General features: G+C 44.2%; 2 protein-coding genes across 2 annotated transcripts in view; one reads left to right on the top strand and one right to left on the bottom strand.

Annotated features, from left to right (window-relative positions):
* The window catches only part of acbd4 (acyl-CoA binding domain containing 4), a 10,942-nt gene extending 10,480 nt beyond the window's left edge, over positions 1 to 462 (bottom strand). The window contains exon 1 of the mRNA XM_070851662.1: positions 336 to 462. The gene's annotated coding sequence lies outside the window, so the exon portion shown is untranslated. The remainder of the gene's footprint in view (positions 1 to 335) is intronic.
* Positions 463 to 2,215: 1,753 nt separating this feature from the next.
* Positions 2,216 to 20,126, top strand: LOC139219741 (1-phosphatidylinositol 4,5-bisphosphate phosphodiesterase delta-3-A-like). Its single transcript, XM_070851684.1, has 16 exons — positions 2,216 to 2,309; positions 7,901 to 7,956; positions 8,066 to 8,177; positions 13,026 to 13,254; positions 14,511 to 14,640; positions 14,732 to 14,957; positions 15,277 to 15,478; positions 15,984 to 16,128; positions 16,365 to 16,517; positions 17,616 to 17,759; positions 17,964 to 18,117; positions 18,322 to 18,438; positions 18,567 to 18,745; positions 18,898 to 19,033; positions 19,716 to 19,865; positions 19,952 to 20,126. Exons 1-16 carry the CDS (start codon positions 2,216 to 2,218, stop codon positions 20,110 to 20,112), a joined length of 2,388 nt encoding a protein of 795 aa, XP_070707785.1. The 3' UTR covers positions 20,113 to 20,126.
* Positions 20,127 to 20,595: the final 469 nt, after the last annotated feature.

Genomic DNA, 20,595 nt, shown 5'->3' with positions numbered 1-20,595 from the left:
TAAAGTCTCAGTCTATCATAACAACCATAACATCTCCAGGCGAAAGGCCAGTGGAGAGCTCCACACTTCTCCAGGCGCTGTGAGGCGCCGAGCCGACAGTAGTACAGGTGGACCTGACTGGGAGTCTGAAGGGAAAACGGCAGTGGTTTATGGAAACGTTACACCTACACGTTCATACGGCAGCACATTCATATCGAGAAGCACCGTGCTGCTTTACTTAAGCCTGGCTCGCTAAAAGATAAAACACGAATGTCAATTGCAACATATGGAATTGGGCCAAGCTAGCTAGCTCAGATAGCTAAGCTAGCAGCTGAACGCTAGTTCCCTGGTCTTACCTCACTGTCGGTGTGTCGTGCCGCTTCCCATCACCAACACAAAGCAGTTGGCGGTTAGGTCTTTATCAGAGAAGCCACGAAATAATAAATGTTGATAAAATGTTCACCGAGCCAGCTACGAACTGTGGTTTCGGACACTTAGTGCACTTTGACAGCAAACTTCTGTAGACATGTCCGGCTATGGACGCTACTTCCGTGTCACGTCACATGACACGGACTTGGCCACGCCTCCTTGGAGACTTAAAGTGCACCCCCTCTAAAAATAAACAAATGAGTGTGTGTGTGTGTGTGTGTGTGTGTGTGTGTGTGTGTGTGTGTGTGTGTGTGTGTGTGTGTGTGTGCGAGCGCGCGCGCGCTTCAGGTTACTTCTAACAGATTAAGAAGCTGCAATCAAATCCTGTGCTTCGCATGCTGCTTCTCGCCTGTATCTGTAACAGAAATGTTCAGGGATAAATGGCACCATTCTGTCCCATTGCACATTGCAGCAAAGCCAGGTAGAAGAATGGTGCAGCCCATCAGACCCAAACAGGTATCACCAGCATCACTCCTGACACTAAGCTCTCTGTGTTTCAGAATCCTTACAGTCTAACCTTGTGTGTTTATCCGTCTGGAAAATACTTATTCCAGCGCAATTTACAAAGTAGTTTGAGTGGCAGTGCAGAAGGCAGGGCTCTTTCAGATCAACTAGATCCATTAATTCATAAAAGCGCCTCTGCAGTCCACCAGCTACAGGACACACAGGCCGATTTGTGCGTAAGACATTACGCAGCGCCACCATTGCCCCAATTACAGCGGACAGTATTAGAGGGTGGACTGGTGCAGGATTTTCAGTGATTGCTCCGTTCATCCCTCAGACTGTGATTTGGATACAATCAGAGATTAGTAGACCGAGAAGAGGAGTGTTGTCCTGCACCAGTGTCGCTCCTCTTTCTATAATCTCTTTAAACTCCGTCCTTTATCGGAGCTTCACAGCACAAAACCCGGAAATGTTGACAGTTTGCCTTCAAAACAAAAGCACAACAAATTACAGCTCGTGAATGTACAGCTGTTTCCACAAGCGGTAACAAGACAGACAATGGAGACCGAGGTCTGATAAGATCATGTTTAATCTGAGGTCTTTTTATGGTGTTCTAGAGCAGGCACTGTCCATCCTCTGTCATCAACAGGGGGAGTTTATTTGAGCCTGACGATGTAATAACTGAGAGTGAAGTTCGTTCTATTCTTGGAAAAAGTCATTTCAACTGAGCTATTTCCATAATAACAGCAAACTCCTTCCATTGAGGAAGATCATGAGATGTAGTTGAAAGCTCCAGGAAAAGCTAGTTTGTCATGTCTGTATAAGATCAATAATCTGCTAATAAAGCCTATCATCATTAACTGCAGGTTCCACGGTAATAAATGACTAATTATCGTATTATACTAGTTTGAATGGTTTTGTGGAAGAACTGTGTTCAGCTGTGTGTACACACACACCTGAAACCTAAACAAGACATCCAAGTGACTTTCAAGCCACCTTAATTTTGAAAGTCCCCCCCCAGGAAGTCTTCGTGTATCGTGGGTTTTGACAGCCGTCTGATTCCTCCAGCTCGGTGTGTATGAATCCAACCTCAGTGACATCAGCAGGGAGAAGGTTTGGCCTCACTGCTGTCCTCCTCCTCCTCCTCCTCTTCCTCCTCCTCCTCCTCCTCCTCCTCCTCCTGCAGGATAAAAGCATGAGGAGCAGCCCGGCCCTGCCGCTGGACCGCCTCACACCTCTCTCCATCAGGAGCTCCTCGCGGCTCATCCACTGATCCACTTAGCTCCTGCGCGGCTGAGGAGGATCCGTTCGGCCGCAGGAAGGCAAAGGAAGAGAGGGAGGCAGAGCGGAGGGAGACGCCGTTATGCTGGGCAGCAGGAAGAAAGCAGCCCCGGTGGGGGCGAAGAACGGAGCCGGGACGTCCGAGTCAAAGGCCATCGATCCCCTGAGGAATCTGGGTGAGTGTTTGACTTCCAGTTGCTGCGGTGCGTTCACTGATCGGACAGATAGACAGTAACAGGGTCCTAACTGAATGTACCCCCCCTCCTCTGACCGCTACAGTGAAGGAACACCTCACAGCAGTGGCAGATCAGAGGGATGATGGCAGTCAGCACTGATCAGGAAGACTTCATCAATACTTGTGCCATAGTGAGGCCATCAGGATGTCCACGTGCAGGCTGAACTCATAGTTTTAACTTTGTAATGTACACTTAACATTTAGGAAGAAATAAGAGTAGGAAGAAATCTATAAATAGTTGAATTCAGTTGAACTCAGCTCACCAGAGCTATGATGTAATAAATCCTAATGAAGTCAATAGACCTGCACCAGACATGCCACGCCAGGGGAGGGGTGCAGCTCCCAGTCTGAGCTGGGGGCCTCTAGAGGTGAGAGTCTGCTGCTCTCACTGATGGGACCCTCAGTCTGGACGACAGGACTGAAAACGGTGCAGACTCATGAGCCTCCACATTGTGACTGAGCACCGGGTGTGGGGGCACCGGGTGTGGGGGCACCCTGTGTTTTTGTCCAGACTGATTTGAAACTTTGGTGTCCCGCACAGGACAAAACAAACATTTATCGGCTGCCTGAGCAAACGTTCTCCACAACCAGAGAGCATATTCAAGGCAACAGGTTCCCAGGTGCTAGCCAGGGCTGTCACTTCTGCCCCCTCCCTGCTTGGTCAGTACAATGGGGTCAGTATGTTAACAGCTGGGACCTTGACTGCTTTCTGCTGCCTGCCCCTAATTTGACTGCACTGTGTCTGGGAAGAGACTTCAACAGTAAGATGAATAAGTGGGAATTTTCATTGTTAAATTCCATCCGCCGTCTTTGTTCTGAGATGTTATCAGACGTGTTTTGGCTAAATACAATGAGGGGAAATTGAGAACCTTGCAATGTGGGTAAAATAACTTTTAACCTCTACCAAATATTCAGATGTGTAAACTGCATTCAGTGTGGATTAAAAACAGCAGGGAAATGAACTGTGTCTACTATGAGCCTTTCACAAAGCAGTCAGTCATACGGTACGCTGCAGACTCTAAATGTCTGAGAAAAGCCTGCTCAGGCACAGACAGGTTGTCTGTTTAGAACAGAGTGACTCACAACCAGGGTTGCAGCGAAGGGTTATTAATCCGTACATTCATCTATCGTTGATTGACCAATGCAGAACTGAAAGAACATGTGCACTGAGTCTGCGTTTGGAACATTTAGTGGAGAAATTAACAACTAAACTAATCAATTATTTGTCCAAACTATGAAAGCATCAACTTTCTCATTTATTAATTTTCTGATGATTGAGTGACTGATCAATTAATCAAATATGAATTATGATCATTAATCACAGCTGCCGTCTAGCCGGTCTCCCAGTTTGGAGAACACCCTGCCTCCACTAACCTTTGCGGGCCATTACGAGGCTCTAATCTGGCTACAACCCAAACCACCCAAACAGCCCCCCCCCCGCTTTTTGTCCCTAGATTTGGTTTCAATCCCTATAATGTCTCTGTTATCCACAGTTACTGTGCTGTAGAGACACTTGTTCTTCACTTCGCTAGGCCTTTTATTCACGCACCAGTCTTGTCCTGGGTGTGATTAGTGAATCAAAGACTGTTTAGGTGTGATAATCCCGTCTGGATATCCATCCAGGATAAGGCACACGATGGGAGTTACATCCTCAAAATATAAATGACAGAAATACAGTATCAGTTTGGACACACTTTCTCATTCAGTGGTTTATTTTCTACTTTGTAGATTGATATTGAAGACATCTAAACTATGAAGGAACACATATAGAAACATGTATCAAACAAAAAGTGTTAACAAACCAGAATCTGTTTTATAGTTCAGATTCTTTAAACTAGCCTCCTTTTGCTTTGATGACAGCTTTACACTCTGCATTCTCTCAGTCAGCTTCATGAGCTCGTCGCCTGGATGCTTTTCAATTAACACGAAGAGTTCCTTTATGGAGTTTCTTGCCTCCTTAACGTGTCTGAGACCCTCAGTAGTGTTGTGCAGAGGTCGGGTTGGTACACAGTTCTATACAGAGAACAGTCCTGTTCAACTACTGTTTGGATTCAGATTATGAACCACTGAGCTGAGTAAAGAGAAACAGTCCATCACTACTTAAAGACATGAAGGTCAGTCAGTCTGGATCAGTTCAAGAACTTCCTCTCATGAGGACCCCCCAGGAAAGGAAGACCAAGAGTTAGCTCTGCTGCAGAGGACAAGTTCATCAGAGCTACCAGCCTCAGAGACCACAAGTGAACAGAACCTCAGATTAGAGCCACAGAAATGCTTCAGAGCTCAAGTAGCAGACACATCTCAGCATCAGCTGTTCAGAGGAGGCTGAGTGGATCAGGCCTTCATGGTGGAGCTGCTGCAAAGAAACCACTGCTGAGGAAGAAGAAGAAGAAGAAGAGAACTGCTCGGGCCAAGAGACACAAAGAATGGACATTAGACCAGTGGAAATCTGGACTCTGGTCTGATTTGTGGTTCCACCCCCCCCATGTCTTTGTGAGATGCAGAAAAGCTGAGTGGATGTTTCTACGTGTGTGGTTCCCACCGTGAAGCCGGGAGGAGGAGGTGTGATGGTGTGGGGGGGCTTTGCTGCTGATCCTGGCACACTTAACCAGCATTCTGCAGCCACATGCCATCCCATGTGGTTTGAGCTTAGTGGGACCATCATTTGTTTTCCAGCAGGACAATGAGCCCAAACACTCCTCCGGGCCGTGTGAGGGCTGTTTGACCAGGAAGGAGAGTGATGGAGGCTGCGTCACATGACCTGACCTCCACAGTCACCTGACATGAACCCAGCTGAGATGGTTTGGGACGAGTTGGACTGCAGAGTGAAGGAAAAGCAGCCAACAAGTGCTCAGCACCTTTGGGAGCTCTGTTGGAAAAGCATCCAGGCGACGAGCTCATGAAGCTGACTGAGAGAATGCAGAGAGTGTAAAGCTGTCATCAAAGCAAAAGGAGGCTAGTTTAAAGAATCTGAACTATAAAACACATTCTGGTTTGGTCAACACTTGTTTGTTCACTACATAATTCCATTCCATTCATAGTTTTGATGTGTTATTAATCTATAATGTAGAAAATTATACAAATACAGAAAAACTATTGGATTAGGATGATGGGGATGGATGGATGGATGGATGGACGAGTCATATAAACATATTTTGTTTACTGCGATCATTTTCCCTCACTAATGAGATCAGAAGCCATGGAAATATTCTCCGTAGTTTGCTGTAAAGAGCACTGTTTTATAGAACACATGATGAACTTATATATATGTATATCGAATTAAACAGAAAAAACCCTGACAGCTTAATCAATAGTGAACTGATGAGGTGCAGCCCTACTGCAGATATGACAGAAACTTAACATCCACACTTTGCAAGGACCGTCTTTGTGAACCAGTGAAACTATAACCCACAATGCTCTTTGTCTATCTGAATAGATCCACATCCAGATGGTGGCTGATCTTTGGGCTTATTTCTTCACTGGCAGCACATGATCAATAGTATCTGACCCATGAATCAGTATGACTACTCAACCGTTTTTATCTCGAACAAGTGATAAGAGTAGGGAGACATTGTCTTGAATGAATTACATTAAAGGAATAGTTCAACATTTTTGGGACTACACTTCTTTGGTTTCTTGATGGGTGTTGCATATTAAGATTAAATCACATGATGACATGCCCATTGCCTGATGGGAGCCCACAGACACCAACTACTGCTGCTAGTTCTACTGCCCAAACTGGCTGAAAATAAAATAAGTACAGCTTCAACATGTCAGTGTTATTGTTAGAAATGCTCTGTCAAGTGACAACCAGTGGATACGATGTCCTGACCTGTGACTGCAGATCTGCTACGAGTTGGTTTCCTTTGTCTGCCAAAATAATGACTGTTCAGCAACTGTAGTGATAATAGTATGTGGAATGTAAGTTATCTCAAGCTTCCTGTGAGGAGAGCCTTAAGATGGGTTCCAAAGTGGGTTCTCCTTCACAGACACTGCTGAGCCCTACGCCGAGTAAGCAAGGCTCAGCTAAAACAGTCTCACTGTGGTTTGTCACCACCACTGGGAAAAAACACACACACACACACACTCCTCTGTATACAGCAGTGAACTACTGTAAATGAGGACAGCAGCGCTGCAGCAGTGGGGGTGGGAGTGTGGTTATATGTGTGTGTGTGTGTGTGTGTGCGAAGAGGAAGAAAGCCAAACTGAGTGTCAGTTTGAAAAAGCATGACCTCTATGGAGTGACAGAAAGCTGCCACTGTAGAACAGTGTCCATCGGCTGGTGTGATCAGGCCGTGCTTTGACTAATAATACAGACTGCTGCTCGGAACCAAAGAGTGACTGCAGCAACCACTGCTGTCTGCACGCTGTCTCTACAATGTGGTCATATTTACTCACACAAGTCCAAATACACTATATATATATACCCAATATACTCATATATTTGAGTGTAATGGAGGTGTACTTGTTTAGGACCCAACTCTGTGGGCAACCAGGGATTTGATGAAACAATATGGAGCTTTGCCAGGGTCAAACTGTGGGTCAAAGGAAACACTTATACTCACCGTAGAGTTCAGGGTGTTGTGACAGGACTGTATTTACCAGATAACTCTGATCTGATATCAGTCCACCATATTGATTTATTGTGTCTGGCTGACACCTGGCTGCTCCATGAAGAACATGTTAGCCTTAATTAACCCACTGCTTCACTCACTGCTTGCAAATGAACAAATGGGTTCATTTGTGACACTGGTCGTTTTAAGAACATATTGCTATGTGAAATAAAAGCATTTTAATTTGGCACAAACTTTTCAGTGTGCCTTGGAGTGAGCCTTTTTGAGGGAGACTTACATGTTACATTCTTGACTGAGACCATATTGCACCCATACAGTGAGCCCACAGGACACCTGAAGTATCCAAAGAGCACCTGTATGTGACCACCACAGAGATCCAGCACTTCTTCCTTTCCATTGTCTGAACAAATATGTGTATTACAAATTCTCTTCTGGCTGAAATACAGGCACATTCGGCTGAAAGACACTTCTTCCCATTTGTCATCATTGTAAAAGGTATCACAAGATATGGCTTTCATAACCGGTCAAAAGCACTCAGCTAATTGGAATTTCCTCTCCAGTCATCCCTGTCCCATCTCATCACCATATGATCTTTGTCTGCCTGTCATCTTCTCTCCACCTTTTCTTCTTCCGTGATATCAAGTTCTTCTGTCTTTCTCTGTGTCTCCATCCCTGTCTTGTAATTTCTAGCCACACCCAAATGCTGGTTCAGGACCAAAATGTCAGAATTACAGAGCTCCCATATGACCTCGCTGTGGTTCAACAGATGTATATATATATACATATATATATACCAACTTCTAATTCTGACTGCTCTTTTTATCTCTTTTCATCCTCCCTTTTCTCTCCTCACCCCACCTTCATGGTTCAGACCATGCTGCCGTCATGTTCACAATCCAGTACAGTTTCCATAATATCAGCTGTCTGTCTTTTACAATCTTTTTGTCTTTTTGCCTTGTAGGAGTGCAGGACGATGACGATGTGAAGCAGATGCTGCAGGGCTCCAGTATGGTAAAGGTAAAGGGATCGCTTATTATGAACCTCTAATAGTTGTCAACTGTTAGTAGTAGCAGGGAGTAGTAACAAAATGAATGAGATTTAATGAATTCGTTTATCACGTGTGAAGGTCCGCTCACCTCGCTGGCAGAGGCAACGAACTCTGAAGCTGCTGGAAGATGGTGTCACCATCTGGTGTCAGTCCCATAAAACCTCCAGCCGGGCCAAGGAGCAGCAATCCTGTAAGTGTGTGTGCTCTTTTCTATTAATCAGAATCAATGTATTAAAGCACAGGAATGACATGGCAGTCAGTGGAGCCACAAACTGACAGGACAACATCCAGGGTATAAGGCAGAAGACATTTTTGGCCGAGCGGACATCGTCATGACAACCATACACCGAGAGATGAGGACGATTCAGAAGTTAGAAGGTTTACAGACCTTGTGTATTTAAGCATTTAAAGGGTAACTCCACTCATTTTATGAATCGAAATGATTCCAGGTTTTGGGGAGTACCACTGCATACATTAAAGAAGAACTAGAAAGCTTTTAGTGTCTCCAGCAGGAGCTCTGCAGAGTTCTCAATGATCTCACTCGAGTCAGTGTCTGAAGGTTAAAAACCACAAGTTTGAAAATAAAGGAAATGTGGGGATGTGAGAGCTGACCAGACCTCTGTAGCCCAGGATCCAGGCTACATTAGCTGTTACATAGCACACCTGAATCTCTGACTTGTGTAGATGTGAAGATCTGATTCTGCTTCTTTGTGTGTCCGTTGTGAACCCTAATGTGAATACTAATTTGAAGGAATACTTTTGAAAAGTTAAATTGCTTTGTTGTAATGACAGCACGTGACAGCATGTTTGGTCATTAAAACCAAGCAAATTTGTCATGTTGCCGTAGATTACATGTTTGATTGAGGCCAAAAAGAAGTGCCAGATTGTGCCTTGCTTGCTGAACAGGTATAGACTGACCGGCTCATTGTTTGAGAATTGTCACAGTTTGTAGCTGAACAGTAATGACATGTGACTGCTTGTGTTGCTTGTGGTCCTTTGGGTTGCATTGCTTGTTTTGTGCTTGCATGAGGTTGATTTATTGTTTAAGTCATACTTGCTTTAACAGTGTTACACTAAAACCTGTATTTACTACCAGCTGTACTAAAAACTACTTGTTGCCACCCATTCTATATAATATAATTAAGCATAATAGAATTTCAATTCTGAAATTTCTAAACCAATCCAAGTGCTTGTAAAAGTGATTTTTAGAGTAGGTTACAGATTATTGATTCAAATGGGATCTTGGAGCGGGGCTTATTGTTCATGTGACAACTCCAACAATCACAGCCACTTCATGAAGTGATTTGCCAGGAGTGTGGACGTGAGGTAGTAAGGAGGGTCTGGACTTCTCTCCCAGGCTCTCTTTTTCCCATCGCTTTCTGTTTGCACAAGTGACATAAACTCTGAGGGGAGATTGACTGAAAGCGGGACCCAGGTCAGGTCTTGGTTACTTGGAATTTAGTGGATCCATGAAGAACTCTACCACATGCATTAAGCACTGTAAACCTAGTTTTATAAACCCTTTGAAATCAGCCTTTAAGGGTCCCCACCCAGAGGTGAGGAGCCATCTCTGTGTGATAATTGGTAAGAAGCAGGGCTTTTCATAGCCATAGTGACTGTCCCAGAAGAGCTCGGTGCTCTGACTGGGCGTGTATGGTGAAACATGGATATACAGTACCTATTTTTGCTAACTTTAAATGCTACTTATGTCCTGCACAGACATGGACTCACTCACATAGCTACTATCCCTCTTCTCTACTATCTGAGGGTCACACATGATTATAGAGCTCGTCTATTTTGAGTGTAAGACGGCAGCCGATCCAGCTTTAGTTCAAACATTGAGATTATAGGACATAATATGTCTGGTGGGAGTCGACCTGGAGCCTGTGGTTTGGGCCTATATAGTTACCATACAGCTCAACCACTAGGTTAGCCTTGCAAGTACAGTACAAGGCCTTTAATTGCCACAAACCTAGATTTTCTTGTGATGTGGCTCAGTGTGTGTTTGGTAAGTTACAGGACATTTCCTCTAACCACCAGTAGCTCTGTGTGTGTGTGTGTGTGTGTGTGTGTGTGTGTGTGTGTGTGTGTGTGTGTGCGTGTGTGCCATTCATCTCTTGCTTTCATAGATACAGAAACAGTATGTGTTCCCTCTCAGACAACATCTAACTTCTAACATTGCACACTGACAAGCTAAAGCTGAATTTTGATGTGCTTCTTCGTGTCTTATTTTTAACGTCTGTACTCCTCTTTGACCCATACCGGCTTCCAGAAAGTCCTAAGTAGATTTAACTGGACTTGACATATGGATACATCCAAACTGGGAGCCACACCCAGTAATTTATCCCACCAGTTTTAGATCAAATGTGTTTGCAATATCGTGCCTGGGTGGTCTAGTGCAGTGCATCATAACTAAGGTTTAATGCATCTAATTGTAGGTTAAGGCCATAGTGTGGATGCGATTTCACAATTTGAGGAATCAGACTGAGCTCTACTGGCCAAGTATGTGAACACATGTATGAAATTGCACTGTGTTGGTTTGTACAATGCATAGTTCATGAAAGGCACTATATAAATACAAGCTATTAACAGTAGAATTATTATTGTTTTTGTCGATCCTCTCGTGCACTTCCACAGACACAGACATACAGCTTAAAACAGCAACAAAGCTGGCCAAAGGTAGACATAGACGTTTAAGTACTATGTACTGATATAAATATAGTAAGTATAGATGCATAGTAAAAATACATAAATAAATACAGATTTCCTTCAGATATAGTCTATTTCAAAGATTTTTAGGCACTTGAAGAGGTGAGTAGGTGTATTTCTAAAGAAAAAAAAACAAATTTACCTAATAATCTCACTTGCCATATTAATGGTGGTCTAGCAATAGAAATGCTAAATGAAGTTCTGCTGTACTGGTAAGACTTGAGACCTTCAGAGGGTAGATAATGTTGTATTTGCATCTTTACCACAAGGAGCTTGATTCTTTGCTGCCTAATTTGTGATTGTTCTGCTCCTTCTAAGCAACGATAACTAAAGACAGCTTAAATGATTTGACATGCATGGAATGCAGGTCAGCCCAACAACAACCATTTATCTAATATGGGGCAGGTTTGATACGATACGATACGATACGATACGATACGATACGATACGATACGATACGATACGATACGATACGATACGATACGATACGATACGATACGATACGACATTTTAGTAAACAAGCAAGATGGCTGCCACTGATGTGGAACATTATGTTGAATCCACTGGGCCCAATTAATTGTATTAGTTAATTAATAATTAGAATTAGTTCCGATAGCCAAATTACCCCAGAAATGGTGCAAACCCCAACATATTTTGGTGCCACTGTGTAACGCAGAGTACTGAGCACAACACCACTATCATATCACTTTGAAATGGACAGTATATTTTTTTCTAAAAGAAGAACAAACAACTGCATTAAAAGCTTGTGTTGGTTTTTAATAGTACGTTTTTAGTTAGGTGGTTCTGTATTTTTTGTTGTGTGTTCGTACTGTGGTATTGGAACTTAAACGTATGTGAAGAATCTGAGTATGTCTTCCTCCTTGTGTATAATGTGACGTGTACCTACACTCTGTGAGTGTCAACTTTAGGAGCAGTGTTTGATATATTTTTTAGCAAAATCCCCCTCTGTCTGCTGTCTGTCTGTCTGCTGTGCACACAGTACACAGACCTTCCATCTGAAACAAGCACTGTGCAGTTTCTAATGAAAACGCAGGCAAACAGGGATCAGCAAACAGCAGCTGATGATGTGATGTTTAATTAGGTTCATTTAAATCCTTTACACTGTGTGATGTGACTGTTTAAGTGCCAAGTGGACGCAGTCATATGGAACTGAGTGCCCGTGGTGTGCTGGATGAACAAACAGGTTGAAAATAACAGGCAAACAGATCAGTTTATTTGGGAGACACTTGTGGAAATGTGTGCACTTGATTGGTGTACGTGTTGGTGTCCCGGGCACAGACAGCTCACCTCCCTACTAAAGTCGCTGGTGTCTAAATGTAGTAGAATTAGAATCAATATGTGATGACACTGTCTCCCCACACGCTGCCTTGCAAAAATACAGTAAGCAGTCAGAAAACCAAACATGCCTCGGAGCCTGTTGTTGTCCTTGGCTAAGCCTTGTGTCCTGTAACCATGATATCCTGTTGACACACAGAGAAATAAGAAACAGTACACAGATAGCAATATATTATTGGTATACTGCTCAGACGTGTGTGTGTGTGTGTGTGTGAATACAAATCTGTTTTGACAAATTCAACCTTTTAGTGACTCACCTTACACACACACTACACAGAGTCTAAATATAGAATAATAGTATGAAATGTTGTGAGCTGCCCTTGGTGCTAGAATCTACATGCATATAGAGGATATATATATATGACAGTTTATATTGTATTATACCAGTACTATTAATGCCCAGAGTACCATTAACCAATAATGCAAAGAAGTCAAAATCACAAAAAGATAGATAAACGACAGCCATGATTGTATAATACATTTATTTAAGCATGGAGATGTTCTGTAGTGAAGAGTAATGTAAGGTTGGGTTCTTCTAGAAACAAACTAGATACTATGAGGTGTTATCAGACCAAGTAAGAGGGAGGAAGTATTTATAGCTGCTCTGAACAGCCACACTTAAAGGTGAAGGCCAGGGGGAGATAATTGTTTAAATATGGGGATAACATTTTCAGACAGTCTCTCCGGGAAGACACTAATAGTGTTTGGAACAAAGGTCTCCTAATGTTTTCATTGTGCTAACAGAGGTTAAGGATCGATACTAAACAATACCTCAGTTACCCAGTTTCCCATCAAAAGCAAAAAACCTCTGAAACAACAAAGGGCTTATGAGTTCCTCTAGGAGTTAATATCACTTGATAAGAGGGTGGATTATTAATTGGGAAATACTTGCTCTTTGCTTTCTTTCTCTCTTCTCCTCCTCTTCCTCCACCTTTTCTCTCTGTTCCCTTCTGTTTTTCTGTTTTACCCTCAGTCTCTGTAATGGAAGTGGAGTGTGTTCGTGAAGGTTGCCAGTCAGAGACGTTGCGGCAGATGGTTGGCTCTGTACCTGAGAGCCGGTGTTTGACGGTGGTCTTCAAAGGGCCCCGCAAGAGCCTGGATCTCCTGTGCCAGAGCCAGGAGGAGGCTCAGCACTGGGCCCACGGCATCCGAACCCTGCAGGAGAGAGTAGAGAACATGACCCAGAAGGAGAAACTTGACCAATATCCTAATCGTTGTTCATTTGGTATTGTAGAACTCCCAACACTGTATATGGGGAGATAAGAGTACCAAGATAATAGTTTTTGTCATCCCATGAAATCATATGATGATGCTTTTGTTATCCAGCCATCCATCCGTTATCTTCCGCCTAACCAGGGTCGGGACGCAGTGGCATCAGGTCAAGCAGGGCACTCCAGATGTCCTTCTCCTGAGGCAAGGCTTTTCAGCTCCTCCTGGGGGACCCTGAGGCGTTCCCAGGCCAGATGAGAGATGTAATCCCTCCAGTGAGTTCTGGGTCTGCCACAGGGTCTCCTCCCAGTGGGACGTATCCAGTAAACGTCAAAAGGGAAGCACCCAGGAGGCATCCTGACCAGATGCCTGAACCACCTCAACTGGCTCCTTTTAATGTGAAGGAGCTCTACTCCGAGCCCCTCCAGGATGTCCGAGCTCCTCACCCTCTAAGGCTGAGCCCAGACACCCTACGGAGGAAACACATTTTGGCCGCTTGTATCCGCGATCTCGTTCTTCTGCTCATCACCCAGAGCTCATGACCATACGTGAGGGTTGGAACGTAGATCGACTGGTAAATCAAGAGCTCAGCTCCCTCTTCATGACAATGGACCGGTACAGCGCCACCATTACTGCTTACGCCACACCAGTCCATCTCTCCATTTTATACTCACTCATGAACAAGACAGCGAGATACTTAAACTCCCCCACTTGGGGCAGCAACTTGCTCCCAACCCAGAGAGCCATGGCCTCAGACTTAGAGGTGCTGACTTTCATCATGACCACTTCACACTCAGCTGCAAACCACCCCAGCGCCTGCTGAAGGTCACAGTCTGAGGAAGCCAACAGAACCACATCATCTGCAAAAAGCAGAGATGCAATTCTGAGGTCTCCAAACTGGTGCTCTCCTCACCCCGGCTGCGCCTTGAGACCCTGTTCATGAATATCACAAACAGGTGATAAGGGGCAGTCCAACACTCACTGAGAACGTGTTTGACTTTGTGCTGAGAATCGTAGCAATGAACCCCCCCCCCCATACTCCAGCAGTACCCCCCACAGGATTTGCCGAGGGACACGGCCATAGGCCTTCTCCAAGTCCACAAAGCACATGTGGACTGGATGGGCCGACTCCCATACTTTTGTCATCTTCCACTTTTTTGAGTGTAGGAAATGTCACTGGTCCTATAATCCCACCAAATAATGTATAATTTCTGCTGTTGCTGCTTCCTTGACTATGTTTGTGTGTCACCTGGATTCATGCTTACCTGAGTCGGGCTGATCAGAATCACGATGATAAGATGAGCTATGATGAAGTCCAGACACTGCTGCAGATGATCAACATTGACCTGAGTGACCAGTATGCCCACAGCCTCTTCCAGGTAACGGATCACACACACAGACTTAAAAACATGGGGTCTGGCAGTTGACACCAGCATATAAAGAGACTGTCCCACTCTATGCCTCTGATAGAAATGTGACCAGTCAGCCGATGGTCGTCTGGACCACGGGGAGATCGAGGTTTTCTGCAGGGAGTTGCTACGGAGACCGGAGCTGGATGCTGTGTTTATCCGCTACTCCTCAAATGGCTGTGTCCTTTCCACTGTGGACCTGAGGGATTTCTTCAAGGACCAGGGGGAGGATGCTTCACTCATCCATGCCCAAAGCGTGATACTCACCTATGAACTTAATGAGTGGGGTACGGTGCTAAGTAACAACATGTTGCAAAGTGCTAGCATTTATCTGGTGTGTGTTCAGCAAAACAGCTCTGACCCACTAGATTCTACATGTCCAGCCCCAAATGGGAGACAAACGGGTCATATGTACAGATAAAAGCAAGTTTCACCACTCTGTGAAATTCTTGCTTTGTCCTTTTGCCTTCAGTGCCGCTTCAGGATTTAAAAAAATCGATAGATGAATAGAAAAGGAAAGGAGATAAATAACCAGCACCAGTCTGCTTACTGTGTATTAATTCCCTTCTTTTTTTGACTCGTATTTGTACCTTTTGCCCAGTACAGCCCAGAAGAACCAGTTCATGACCCCCAATGGTTTCACCATGTACATGCTATCAAAGGAGAACTGTGTGTTTAACCCGGAACATGCTAGGGTTTACCAAGACATGAAACACCCACTGGCACACTACTTCATCTCCTCCTCCCACAACACCTACCTCACTAAGGACCAGCTCACTGGGGACAGCAGCACAGAGCCATACATCCGGTAAGAATGAACAGAAACACACTTTTGAAGCTGTCAATGTACTCCACTATGCTGTACAGATTACCAGATTAGGTAAAGCCAATGAACCAGCAGCCAAAAGAAATTGGATTTTATCTTGTATCACATAAGCTTGATTGTCACATCTGTCTAAAGTAAAACCATGCTCACTCTGTGGTCACCACATTTTTTGCTACATTATGGGAAACTAGTCTCCTAATGATTACACTACTATAGGTCCAACTAGTAGTTTCCTGATTATTCGTGTCAGGCAGCAGACAACTATATTAGAGCCAGAAGAGCTGCAGCATCTGTAGCAAGAAATCGGGTGTGGGAGGAAGTCAGGCCATGGAGGGGGGTCTGTCACTTGGGCTCATAAAGGTCCTGGCAGACATTGTGACGAGGGAGGAGAGGCAGGTGTTGATCATGCTGCCTGCCGAAGGGCACAGATTAGTTAAAAGCTTGTAATTACACCTTATAGAGATTCCTAATGAGAATGTTTCTTTAGAGCCCTGAATCATGGCTGCCGCTGTGTGGAGCTGGACTGTTGGGATGGAGATAAAGGAGAGCCGGTCATCTACCATGGACACACACTCACCTCCAAAGTGCCCTTTGTTGAAGTTGTTGAGACAATCAATGAGTACGCGTTTAAAGTGAGTGCACTACTAGAATCAGAATCAGAAAACAGTGAAACAGAATTATTTTACTTGTCAGCTGCAAAAATACAGACATGCAGTGTTTTTCCTTGGTTACATTCATGCAGAGAAATACAGTTAGGACACGTGTAGACACATGGTTTCTCTTAATTAATCCAAAGGAGATTTCCTTCTCCTATTCTATTTTAAAAAACTTTTCCCCATGACTTTGCACCATTGTGCCTCTCTGCTAGGCGTCTCCCTACCCTCTGATCCTGTCCCTGGAGAACCACTGCTCCATGGAGCAGCAGACGGTAATGGCTCGACACCTGCGATCCATCCTGGGAGACAAGCTGCTCACTAAGCCCCTCAGTGATCTGGATCTTCTCAACCTGCCTTCCCCAGAGGTAAGGAGACACTGCTTCAGAGCCAGATCTAAGTCCAATCCCCAGAGGAACTAGTGTATCTATTGAGACTATTGGTGTCTTTAACTGGGGATGTAGATAAGGCCTGAGTGCACTGGAACCACATTTAATGTCCTAAAATAAGTTTTGCAGTTGACTGAAAAAATATAATTAACATTGACATGATGAAATGATTTGCTCAGATAGATATTTGGAGTGTGCTTGTTACTCGTTATGTGGTTAAAATAGCCAATGACTGGCTGTCAAGGATTTCACTCAGACACACTTGTTAATATCCACACTCTCTTCAACTGGATGGCAGGAATTTTACCTCTTTATAAACAGTCTCTCTGCCTTGATGGCAGCTGTTACTCTGTTAGGATCATGTGCAAAGCAGAGAGCAGACTGTTTATGTTGAATAGGAAATCTGGGACCATCTGGTTTTTATGTCCTATTTATTCTGCATTCCCACATAATCATAACGTGTGTGGGAGTTGGTGCATGCACTCATGATCTATGCCTCAGTAATCACACTCCCGTGACACACCTTTGCAGTAGTGTTGCCTTCTGGCCGCTGTCATGTATGTGCTTGTAGTTACTCTCAGATAATTTTATAGAATCGAAGGAAGAAGAATACCATTTTGTGTTGTGAGAAGTTTGAGATCCCAAATTTTGACAAATGGAGGATCATTCTCACTATTTAGCACAAGAAAAAGTGAGAGAGCAAGATTCCTTGTCAGCTTCCATAGCTTGCCATAGCCTGGAGTTCATTGCCACTAAATCTTACGCACTGCACCTTTAAGCACAGTGCTTGGTGGAGAGTTAGGAGGTTAGACTGAAGAATAGTGCTGGTGGGATACAGTTGGGCTCATTGCTGCCTTAAGTACCATAACGATCATGCAGGAAAAATCAACATATTCCTCAGACATAGAATTACTCTATAAGCCTAAAATTACAATATATTAACTTACCATCCACCGAATAATTAACCTTCATGGCCTTCGCAATTTCTCGTGAACTCTTGAACACTGACCATTCAGAAGATTTCCATTTCTGTCATGAATACCACATGATGCAATGTGTAATGTATGGTGTGTGCAGGATCTCAAGGGTAAAATCCTGGTGAAGGGGAAGAAGGAGCACACAGTGAAGGAGTGTTCGTCCAGCTCTTCAGATCTCAGCTCCTCAGACGAGGAGGACAGCCGCGCCGAAGGCAAACCCAGGAGAAAGACAGAGGACAAGAAGGTGGGTACAACAACACAAGCTCACCGTTATCCCAGCAGCAGTGGCAATTCCCAAGTTTGTTGGGGGTTGATGTACTTGGTTTGAATTGCTGTCCATGGAACCATTAAATGTTGAAAATAGTGATGAAGATAAACTGACAGTCAGCTGTTGTTTACCAGTTGGGCTGGTGAAGAACATCATGGGATTCTTTGTGTGTCATCTCAGCCAGGAGCGTCTAAGCTGAGTCCAGAGCTGTCAGAGCTGGTGGTGTACACCCGCAGTGTTCCCTTTAAAGGCTTTGATCAAGCAGCCAAAAGCCCAGCAACTGACATGTCTTCTTTATCTGAAAGTGAAGCACTCAGGCACATTAAGGACTCAGGTAAATTGTGTGCAACTTACTTTCTACAAGTAAAGTGAAATGGTGATCATGTGGCCCACAACTGAAGGAAGATTCTATTGAAAGTATTAAGCAGTACAATTAACATTTGGGTACAAATGGTTACCTATTAATTCAGTCAGTATGTCTTCAGCGCACCATTGGACTAAGTGAACTAATTGGACTTTTCTTGCCCTGCCCCTCTAGGGATGTATTTTGTGCGCCATAATAGACACCAGCTCAGCAGGATCTACCCCTCAGGCCAGCGCCTCCAGTCCTCCAACTACAATCCTCAGGAAATGTGGAACGGAGGCTGTCAGATTGGTGAGTCAGAAGAGAAGCAAACAGACTAATAAAGACTTGTTACTCAGACACAAATCCCCCCTCCTAGTATCGAAAGAAACACTGTGGTAGGCAGAAATGGCTGCCACTAACACTTGTGTTTTCTCCAGTTGCTTTGAATTTCCAGACACCTGGTGAGCAGATGGACCTAAACCATGGCAGGTTCCTCCAGAATGGTCAGTGTGGGTACATCCTGAAGCCTCCCTTCATGTGCCAGCCTGGGACCACCTTTAACCCAGAGAATGTTGGTGGAGGTCCTGGCCACAGGCCTGTCCTGCTCACTGTTCGGGTAAGAGGGCACTAAACCTGCCCTAAATGAGTAGCAAAAGGCAAAGGCTCTAAGGAGGTGTCATTGCATCAGAACTGTTAGATAAGCTCTTCTGGCACCAATCTATAATGAGCCCCTGATCAAATTAAGCTATGCTGTGATTGTTATTACAGGTTATTTCAGCTCAGCAGCTGCCCAAACCGGAATGGGACAAGCCCAGCTCCATTGTGGACCCTCAGGTGTGGGTGGAGATACATGGTGTTCCCATAGACATCGATAAGAAGAAAACCCATCATGTTGACAACAATGGTAAATACCTACATTACTGACTAAAGGCCTGTTGCAATTTAAATGGCTTCAGTAGCAATGTTTAGGAATTTCAACACAGCTTTGGGTTGTACATGTATGACAATATAGTGCTTTAAAAGTTAATGTTATGGTTAATGAACACCATGAGATGTGGCTTTACAAAAAAGCAGCAAGCGGAGTGTGACTGAGTAAGTCTAATTGTACAACGACAGCAAAAGCTACAATGTCCTTTCTTAAAGATGACAATGACATACTGTAGAATATTGATTCCCAACCAGCGATGCTTGTATCCCAATGGGTACTTTGCAGTTGCCAGCGATTACATGGAAAGAATGTGAAACAGTCTGACTAATTAGCTGTTATACCCAAACACTGCTTGTTGTGATTGAGAGTACAAGAAAACTAGGGAGTAAGCAGAGAAGTCTAAACTGTCAGCGAAAAGTCAACAAGTGGTTGTAATAGCTAAGAGTAATGGATTCTGCAAGTGTTTGAAGGAGGAATGCAAACTTTGACCTGTTGATAAAAGGGTGCCTGAATGTATCAGGAGTCTGTTGGGGGACATCAAATAAAAACCACTCACTGGAACCACATACTGCATGAACATGATTGCAACGTTCATCAAGTAAAACTGCACAACTGCACAGCTGGTGTTCTGTTAGTAAGTGTTCTTTCCTTGTTTCAGGCTTTAACCCGCGATGGGACTGTACCTTTAACTTTACTGTCCATGTCCCTGACCTGGCTCTGGTTCGCTTCATGGTGGAGGATCATGACTACACCTCAAGCAATGACTTCCTAGGACAATACACCCTGCCTTTCACGAGTGTCCGTACAGGTACAAGTGGGGGCAGTAGAGCACGGCTATTATGGGGGCTTCACCGAAGAATTGCTCTCCTGACCTTTTTTCCTTTATCTCTCCAGGGTATCGTCATGTCCGACTGCTCAAGCTGGATGGCTCCAGTCTCTCTCCTTCCTCCCTCTTCATCCATGTTAAGGTCACCCCGTGTCAGAACAGCCCCTCAAAATTATCAGCTAAGTCACCGGCCAGGTCACCAGCCAAGGCTTCAGCCAAGAAACACTAGGAACAGAAAGCATGGAAGCCACCATGGGAAGGTGTTAGGACATATCCGCCTGGATCCAAGCAATGAAAGATCCGGGCCCTAACTCCTAAGACTCAAATGTTATACCCTTGTCTTGCAAGTGTTGCAGTTCTGTCCTCAGACTTTCTATACTTTATGGGACAAGAGGACAATCAACAAACTGGTCAAACTGAGCAATATTGCAAAATTATTTAGAAGACTGATCCTTATAGCCAAGTATTTATATATGCTCCCCATGCCAATGAAACTTGTGATTAAGCCCCCGATCTTCCCAAGAGTCTATAAGCAAAAAAAAAAATCAAGATATAAGCAGGGATGCAAATACCATCAGTACCACACCAAATGTCAGTTTTGGCTGTTTGTAGCTTTAAAGACTGGATTTGTAACATTGGAGAAACTAGCAAGAGTTGCTAGATTTTGAGAGCATCTGGCTGAAATAAATCCCGCCCCCTTCCTTCAGGCCTC

This window comes from Pempheris klunzingeri, chromosome 20 (genome assembly GCF_042242105.1).
Source record: "Pempheris klunzingeri isolate RE-2024b chromosome 20, fPemKlu1.hap1, whole genome shotgun sequence".
NCBI lineage: Eukaryota > Metazoa > Chordata > Actinopteri > Acropomatiformes > Pempheridae > Pempheris > Pempheris klunzingeri.
The sequence above is the reverse complement of the archived record's forward strand: the minus strand, read 5'-3'. Positions and strand labels throughout refer to the sequence as shown.